Raw genomic sequence first — 9627 nt, forward strand, 5'->3', positions numbered from 1 at the left:
AGGTGCATAGATATTTATAACGGTTATATCTTCCTGTTGGATTGCTCCCTTTATCATTATGTAGTGACCTTCTTTATCTCTTAATATAGTCTTTGTTTTAAAGTCCATTTTGTCTGATATAAGTATTGCTACCCCAGCTTTTTTTTCATTTCTATTTGAGTGAAATATTTTTTTTTCCATCCTTTTATCTTCAGTCCATGTGCATCTTTTGTTTTAAGGTGTGTCTCTTGTAGACAGCATATGTATGGGTCCTGTTTTTTTATCCATGCAGCTAACCTATGTCTTTTGATCAGATCATTTAATCCATTTACATTTAAGATTATTATTGATACGTAATTGTTTATTGCCATTTTATTCTTTAAAACTGTATTCCTCTTTTACTATATTCTTTTTCTCCTTTGATGTGTTTACAACAGGCCCCTTAGCATTTCTTGCAGCCTTGGTTTGGTTGTAGTGAATTCCTTGAGTTTTTTTTTGTCTGGAAAGCTTTTTATTTTCCCTTCAATTTTAAACGATAGTCTTGCTGGATAAAGTAGTCTCGGTTGTAGGCTCTTGTTCTGCATTACTTTGAATATTTCTTGCCATTCCCTTCTGGCCTCAAGTGTTTCTGCTGAGAAGTCGGAAGTCATCCTTATGGGGGCTCCTTTGTAGGTGATAGTCTTTTTTTCTCTAGCAGCTTTTAATATTTTCTCTTTATCACTTAGCTTTGGTATTTTAATTATGATGTGTCTTGGTGTAGATTTCTTTGGGTTTCTCTTTAATGGAGTTCTCTGTGCTTCTTGAACTTGTGAGGTGTTTTCCTGCCTTAATTGAGGGAAGTTTTCAGCTATAATATGTTTGAACAAAGTCTCTATCCCTTGTTCTTTCTCTTCTTCTTCAGGAACCCCTATGATGCGAATGTTATTTTTTTTCATGTTGTCACAGAGCTCTCTTAGAGTTTCCTCAGACTTTTTGAGTCTCTTTTTTCTGCTCTGCTTCTGTGCCTTTATTTATCTTGTCCTCTAAACTCGCTGATTCGATTCTCAGCTTCATCCATCCTGCTTTTAATTCCTTCCATTATGTTCTTCATTTCTGATATTGTATTTGTCATTTCTGACTGATTCTTTTTTATTATTTCAATGTCCTTTTTTATATTTGCTATCTCTTTATTTAGGTGTTTGTAATGACCATCTATTGTTGTTCTAATATCTTTGAGCATCCTAACAATTGTTATTTTAAACTCTGCATCTGGTAATTTGGTTATATCTGACTCATTCAGGTCCTTTTTTGGGGATTTCTCTTGATTTGTGTCGCATTTCTCTGCTTTCTCATTTTGTCTGTGTTTTGGCCACTGGAGCCCACTGGGTGTGGCCGCTGTGTTCCCTAGGTGTGGTCTGTCTGCAGGCCTGCCACCCCCTCTGCTGTTGCTGCCTAGGGTGTTCGAGTATAGGCGTTGCCGGTGCCTGTCCACTGTTGCTGTGGTTTCCGCCTCTCCTTCACGGGAGTGGCTGTGATCACCTGCTCGGGTGTACAAGCCTCGGTGGCCTTGGCCTTTGTCCTACCCCCGTGGGTGGCATTATGCTTGGCCCTGAGTGCAGGGGTGAGCACCTTTACTCCGCTGCGGGTCTCCGCCTGATTCCGGGCTTTTGCCCTGCCCTTGCAGGAGGAGCACGCTCGTGGGAGGGCTGCAAGCCTTGGCTCTGCAGGCTGGGCAGGACTGCGTGCCCACGCTCAGTAGCGGGACTCCACCTGTTCTGGGCTTTTGGCTCCACTCCTGCGGGAAGAGCCGGCTCCCAAGTCAGGCCACAGGCCTCGTTTCCTCAGGCAGGGCAAGGCTGTGCTCCTGCGCCCTTGCTCAAGGGTGCGTCTCCACTCCTTTCAAGGTTTCTGCCTTTCCCCCTCAGGCTGGATTGCAGGCGGCCCACAGCTGGGCTTGACCACTTTTGCATGTCTTCTCCTCCCCAGCCAGGCAAGACTGAGCTCACACCTGGGCCTCAGTGGTGGCCAGCCGGCTTCCGCCCTTGCTGACAGAACCGCGCTTCCACTTCCCACCACCGCCTGCCCTCGGGGGAGCCCTCAGCCATGTGGGTGGGGGTGCTGCAGCTCAGACCCTAACACTCACTACTGTAGCCCTGAAAGCTCCCTCCTTCTAAGCGACTCTGCTCTGAGTGCCGCGGGAGAGCTTGTTTGGCTGGTGTCCTGCTTCCCTTGACTGGTATTGCTGTTTCCAGGGGAAATAATCGCTTCAGATTTGGTGAGTGACTCATCTCAGAGGTTAGGGTGGCTGTCTCTCAAAATGTTTCTCCCTGTACCTCTTAGATTACACTCTCTTCCTGCTACTCTGGTCCTCTTCTCTCTCCCTGTCCTCCTGAGCCCCGGGTGAGTGGTTGTGAGAGAGATGTTCTGCCCGGTCCCTTTAAGAAGAATCCTGGGTCTGAGAAAACAGTCTCTTTCTCACAAACAGTATCCTGACTTGTTTCCAGCTAAATACTGTCCATATGCCTCTTCTAGGCTCTGGGGCTGCAGGCTGGGGCCTTGTTCCTGGGGTTCAGGACCCTCCCCTCTCTGCTAAACTCACTTCCTGCCACGCGAGTCTCTCCCGGCTGTCGTTTGCTCCGGGGAGCTGGGCAACCCTCTCCGCGTTTCCGCTTTTCCTACCAGTCTCAATGTGGCTTCTTCAGTGTTCCTTGGTTGAAGAGTCCTCTTAGTTTAGTCCAAAGTTGGTTTTTCCAGATGATGGTTCTTAAAATTAATTTGTAATCACTTTGGTTCTGGGAGGTGGAAGTTGGTATGTCCGCCTACTCCATCACCATCTTGTCTCCCCCCTGTAGCATTTTATAATCATATAAAGCAGGGGTCCCCAAACTTTTTACACAGGGGGCCAGTTCACTGTTCCTCAGACTGTTGGAGGGCTGGACTATAAAAAAAGCTATGAACAAATCCCTGTACACACTGCACATATCTTATTTTAAAGTAAAAAAAAACAAAACGGGAACAAATACAATATTTAAAATAAAGAACAAGTAAATTTAAATAAAAAAACTGACCAGTATTTCTTTTTTTTTTTTTTTTTTTTTTGTATTTTTCTGAAGCTGGAAACGGGGAGAGACAGTCAGACTGACTCCCGCATGCGCCCGACCGGGATCCACCCGGCACGCCCACCAGGGGTGACGCTCTGCCCACCAGGGGGCGATGCTCTGCCCCTCCGGGGCGTCGCTCTGCTGCGACCAGAGCCACTCCAGCGCCTGGGGCAGAGGCCAAGGAGCCATCCCCAGCGCCCGGGCCATCCTTGCTCCAATGGAGCCTTGGCTGTGGGAGGGAAAGAGAGAGACAGAGAGGAAGGAGGGGGTGGGGGTGGAGAAGCAAATGGGCGCTTCTCCTATGTGCCCTGGCCGGGAATCGAACCTGGGTCCCCCGCACGCCAGGCCAACGCTCTACCACTGAGCCAACTGGCCAGGGCTTGACCAGTATTTCAATGGGAACTATGCTTCTCTCACTGACCACCAGTGAAAGAGGTGCCCCTTCCAGAAGTGCAGTGGGGGCTGGGTAAATGGCTTCAGGGGGCCGCATGTGGCCCGCGGGCCGTAGTTTGGGGACCCCTAATATAAAGTGATGTTTATTCCAAAGAAGCGTACTAACAGGAGTAAATACTTTTTAATATGTATGCAGAATTAACATAAAACACACTGCTCATAAAAATTAGGGAATCAGGGAATGTGCAGATACTCCAGTACTTTCAGCCTTTTGTATAGTGCATTTTCACCAATGAAATAAAAGTTGGTTTTGCATCTCATTTGCATAATTGAACAACTAACTTTGACTTGTTTACTTTTCTGATGTTCTTGTTTAATAAAAAAAAAATCAAATGTTTCTCTTTTTTATCTCTTCATATTAATTTTGAAATATCCCCTATTTGTGAGCAGTATATATAATCTCAACTATGTTAAAACGTACATGAGATAAAGGCTAAAAAGAAGTGTATACACACCAAAGTTTTAATGGTTGGGTGCCTTTGGGTATTGTGGTTATGAGTGATATATTTGTTCTTGTATTTTTATTACTTTGTCTATTTTATACTTTGAGAATTTATTTATATCCTGCCCTGTTACAGGAAGGAATTCAGACAGTTTATATAAATTTATAAAATGACAAGATGGCATAAATGCAAACTGAAAGAAGATTGTGAAAAGGGAATTGGGGACAAATGAAGTATAAAACTAACTGCTCTGACTTTAAGCATATACTATAAATATTTAACCTAACCTCTTTTGTTTAAAGGGAAACTTCTTGGTTATGATACTTGTGGAAAAAGTTAATTCATGTCAGGAATTACACTTCTTGGTAGTGAGGGCAGATAGGAATTTTTCTTCCAGACACAGAGTAATGGAAGACAGTATTTATTATAATTATGGGAAACGCCTTTCCAAACATTATATGAAATTCTAAAGAATAATTACTTTTGCTACAAAAAGGTAAAAATACCATAAAGTCAAGAGACCAATTGGGAAAAAATATTCACAGATATATAACTGGTACAAAGCTAATTATATACACGAAGCTCTTATAAATTCACAACTACAAAATCCCAATCATAAAATTAGCATAGAATATGAACCATGTAGTTTATTGGAGAGTTATAAACTGGGTTTTATTTTTAGAAAGCTTTAAAATTAAAATTACTTACATACATTTTTGTGAATATGCAAACATTTTCCTATTGTCCCACTAGTACACTCCTCTGATGATAATTTGTTTCTTGTATGTTTTATTTTAGGATATCATTTAGAAAAATGATTGATTGGTGCCACAGGGTACCCTGTGTTAACATTTTGCGTTATATTATTAATAACGCATTATTTGCGTTATTAAATCTGGTCGCCTAGTAGATGTTTAACAACTATCTCTTTGTAACAGAAAAACTCCTGATTTGTAGTGTTTGACATAGCATACTTTCATTGTAGCTCTAAGCTCTCTACCTGAATGGGGAGTGGGAAGAGATGTCATAATTGCCTACTTAGAACTGGTGGGAGCCAGCTTCAGCCCACCGTTGATTAAACACTTGGAACCAGCCCCATCTGGGTAGTTCAGTTGCTTAGAATGTCGTCCCAATATGCCAAGGTTGCAGGTTTGATCCCCGGTCAGGGCACATATAAGAATCAGTGAATGAATGCATGACATAAAAGTGGTAAAATAAATCCATATTTATTTATTTACTAAAATCAATAAGTAAAAATATAAAAAATACACTAGTCAATGTAAATCAAATCAGATGTTAGCTGTAGGAGTTCATTCATTTTGAAATGTCTTGCTTGGTATTTCAGGTGCTAAAATGATGTACTTTCTGGACAAATCAAGGCAAGAGAAAGCAATTGCCATTGCCACTCGGCTGGATGAAACTATACAAGATAAAAATGTAAAGGTAGTATTTTTCACAAATTAATTTCTGTAAATTTATGAATACTGAGTGATAACAAAAGATCTTAACAACATAATTCTTTAGTGGGCCTTCTGAATTATGCCTTCATTTGAATCTCAGTTGCACTAATTATGAGCTATGTCACATTAGGCAAGTTCCCTCTGGTAACCTCCTTTTTCTCGTTTATGAGACGGGATGAAAACACTGTGTCATGGAGTTGGTGTAACGGCTAACTGAAATAACCAACTGAAGGGCTTACTGCCTGCCTGCATGTGGTGAGCACTCAGCGTATGGGAGCTGTTGTGGTTAATAACGGACACTTCTTTTAGGGATCACAGTTTCAGGGATTCACCTTTTCAAGTATTAGAATTTTAGTGCTTTTTAAGGGCTTTGCAGAATTGATTTTTAAAATGTTCCTTTTTTGAGGTTATCGCTTACTTTAGATGGCAAGAAGTTTACTTTAGAGTAAGGCTTGTTGGCCTTTTCTTGTTTAATTAACAGATTGCTTCTTTGGATTAAAGTGATTATTAAGCAAACTTTTTTAAAAACGAGTTTTCTTTCCCTTTGTTTCAATAGACTTTAATAAAGGTCTGTGAGGCCCTACTTGACGGCAGCTTTGGGAGCTGTAACTCCCAGTATGAAGAGTACAGGATGGCCTGTCATAGCCTGCTTCCTTTCACGTCTGCCTTCCTGCCTGCTGTGAGTGAGGTCGGCGGCCACGGCACGGCACTGAACCACACGGCTCACTGCGATGTCCTGGCAAATGATTTTTGAAATCCCATAGAGAATCAACTCCTATAGATTCAAAGCTGACTTTAGATCAGGGTTTCTTTTCCAGGGTGTATTTTAATATAAATATGAAATAAAGTAATTGGATAGAAATTTTCAGTGGAGTATTCTGTAAGCTTATTTTATTTTTTATCTGTCGATATACATAAACATCTATTAAAATGACCTGTTTATACTTGTACCATTTTCTTAAACTTTAGAATTATTAGCATTGTGATGGGTGCTGTCACTTCTAGATCATAAACAGGATAATTTCTTGTTAAGCTGAGTTGTATACAGCCTCGCTGTTATTTTTTTTAGATCTTGGTCTCTTAGAATCTATGTTTTGATCTCATATTGGTTTTACCATTGTTTATTTGCTTCCTTTTTAATTAAAACACATTAGTTTTAAAGTGTTAACTATATGTAGATTAAAAGCAATATGGAACTCCTTTTGGAAGATTTTAAAATTTACTTCAGTTTGCCCTTTTTTCCTACCTTATTTTTTTTTCTGATTTATCATTTCCTTTTTTTTTTTTTTTTTTTTGTATTTTTCTGAAGCTGGAAACGGGGAGAGACAGACAGACTCCCCACATGCGCCCGACCGGGATCCACCCGGCACGCCCACCAGGGGCGACGCTCTGCCCACCAGGGGGCGATGCTCTGCCCCTCCGGGGCGTCGCTCTGCCGCGACCAGAGCCACTCCAGCGCCTGGGGCAGAGGCCAAGGAGCCATCCCCAGCGCCCGGGCCATCCTTGCTCCAATGGAGCCTCGGCTGTGGGAGGGGAAGAGAGAGAGAGGAAGGGGGGGTGGAGAAGCAAATGGGCGCTTCTCCTATGTGCCCTGGCCGGGAATTCGAACCCTGGTCCCCCGCACACCAGGCCGACGCTCTACCGCTGAGCCAACCGGCCAGGGCCCATTTCCTTTTTAATATACATGAAAATGATAATTTTGTTGATTAAGAGTGTGGGGATTGGTTTGCTGCTTTGTCACTGATATTCACTGGCATATTTGTTCTCTATCTCTAGATCAGTCTTAAAGACCCACAGGCAAGAATTATGCTTTCTTGGCTAAATTGCTTTGCATGTTAATAAGTAGTTTAACCCTAGCCAGTGGTGCAGTAGACAGTGTTGTTCTAGAGTGTTAAGGCTGCCGGGTCTGGCTTGATCCCAAGGGCACGGATGAAAATCCATCAATGGGTGCACAACTAAGTGGAACAACAACTTGATGCTTTTTTCCCTCTCCTTCTCCCTCTCCCTCCCTCTCTCCCCCCTCCCTGCATCTCCCTCCCCCTCTCTTTGCCTTCTTCTTTCTCTCAAAAAAAGCAATAAGAAGTTTATATTTGAGTGATATATGTTTTACAGGAGTATAATAGCACAGAATACAAATCATAATGAAGCATCCTTACTCTTACAGTCATAATAAATATGTTTTATATCAGCAGAATGAGAATTTACACTGATTTAATCATTAAAACAGTAGTGTTGGACAATTTTGGGGGGAGGATAGCTTTTTCTATCTTGTATAGACAACAGTAATGGAGTCATTCAATATGTTTCTTTCAGAATATGTAAATATATCTGTTATATTAATACTTTCCTTTCAAGCAAATACAAATTCTAAAAGGGAGATTTTATTTAGAGAAACAGTTCTAGTTAAAATGGTTTTCTTTTACTTTAAGCTATTTTAGAGTCATAAGTATTGAGAGAAAAACATCCACTGTAAAGTAATGTCAGCCTATATAATGCTGTAATAAATTATTTTGTACACAGTTGCTTACTTGTGTTATTGCTTCACACTATGAAAATATTTTTGCAAAATTTTTTTGAGGGAATAAAAAAATCATCTTGTTACATTCATAAAAAAAAATCACCTACCCATAGATCCTAGTGTCACAGCAGCTTGCTTTTTAGAGTTTTAAAAATTTTAGAAGTAGGCAGTCTTTGTCACTAAATATCCTGGCAAATGCATAATTTGTCATGTTACTTTGAGCAAGATGTCATTAGCATAAAAGATGCCGGTGCATAATTAATGTGGAAATTGTGCTTTTAGCTATAGTTTTTTCAAAAACTCCTTGGGATCACTTGGAGTGTCTGAGAGTTCCAGGTGGATACAGTAGAGATGTGAGGACCTGGGATATGGCCAGGGATCAATTTTAGATGAGGAAAGGGGGGTGGATTATTCTCTTCCCCTCCTGGCACCCTATCCCCAACCTTGCCAGAGGCCCTTTAAATTTTGTAAAGCTAAAGAATAAACAGAAAGGGGAGGAGAGGATAGGGTCAGAGAAGGAAAAGAGATTGGTGAAATTATATACACATAACACAGCGTTATAGAGAGCAGAAAAGCAAATCCTTGGAGGGAAGGGGGGAGGGCGTTGGGGAGAGGGAGGCAAGGGGGGTGTGGAGAGGAACATGGGGTGGGGGATGCATTTGGTGGGACACTTGAATCTATGTAAGCACAATAAATTTAAATCAATAAAAAGAATAAACAGAAGCCTAAAGGAGAGACGTCTTTAAACCAAGTACGGAAAGAAGTCTCAAGAGAAAAAGTAAAAGGTTCTTTGCCCTGTTAGATCCTGCCAAGTTTATCAGAACAGATGGGTAAAAGCACAAAGATTCACGGCACAGTGTGATCATTTCAGAATTTGTGATTTTCTTGACGAATGAGTTTAATGGGCAAAGCCTAGCGAATAGAGAACCATAATTCAATCTGTATTCACTGAGCACCTGTTGTTTCAGTGTTCAAGATCAGAGGTTACAACAGTGAACAAAAATAGGTCCTATTATCATGGAGTTTATATTCTAGTGTGTGTGTGGGGTGAAAAACAATGTATAATAGTAGGTAGTGATACTTACTGTTTAGAAAACTCAAGCACAGTATGAATATAGAGAGTAGTGTTGGTTACTGTGAAATTTAAAAATTTCAAAGATAGGAGTCATCTAAAAATTTATAGAGAAAAAGTAGATTATTCTCAAAGGAACAAATTGGATTGACATCAGGTTTTTCAAAAACATTATTGAATATAAATATCAAAGAAAAAAGATTAATTGTATATCCAGCCAAATTACCATTAGTTTGTGACAGCATTTAAAAATACTTTTATACAAACCTCAGAAGATTTACCTCACAGAAGTCCTCAAGAACGTACTTCTGGAGCAATATTAAGAGAAAAAACCTGGAAGAGGCTACAAGAGATATGGAAAGAAGGGTGATTAGATGTTTTTGAATGTTTACTACTATCTTTTTATTGAATTTATTGGGATGACTGGTTAATATTTCATACATTTTAAGTGTGCAGTTCTGTAATGCATCATCTCTATATTGTATTGTGTGTTCATCACCCCAAGTCTCCCACCACCATTTATCACCCTTTTACCTTCTACCATCTGCTGTCCCCCGGTGTACTGTTCCCTTAAAGAGAAACTTCATTACAGCAATGAAAACTCTAGGCATTAGCATTAAGA

At 40.7% G+C, this 9627-nt stretch overlaps 1 protein-coding gene across 3 annotated transcripts in view; it reads left to right on the top strand.

Annotated features, from left to right (window-relative positions):
• NAA16 (N-alpha-acetyltransferase 16, NatA auxiliary subunit) overlaps positions 1-6697 on the top strand; it is a 91592-nt gene extending 84895 nt beyond the window's left edge. For all 3 annotated transcript variants that reach the window (XM_066380825.1, XM_066380828.1, XM_066380827.1), the window contains 2 exons: positions 5301-5398; positions 5972-6697. In XM_066380825.1, coding sequence (XP_066236922.1) covers positions 5301-5398; positions 5972-6169 — 296 coding nt within the window. In that variant the 3' untranslated portion in view covers positions 6170-6697. The remainder of the gene's footprint in view (positions 1-5300; positions 5399-5971) is intronic.
• The last annotated feature ends 2930 nt before the right edge of the window (positions 6698-9627 follow it).

Source organism: Saccopteryx leptura, chromosome 4, assembly GCF_036850995.1.
Source record: "Saccopteryx leptura isolate mSacLep1 chromosome 4, mSacLep1_pri_phased_curated, whole genome shotgun sequence".
Classification (NCBI taxonomy): domain Eukaryota; kingdom Metazoa; phylum Chordata; class Mammalia; order Chiroptera; family Emballonuridae; genus Saccopteryx; species Saccopteryx leptura.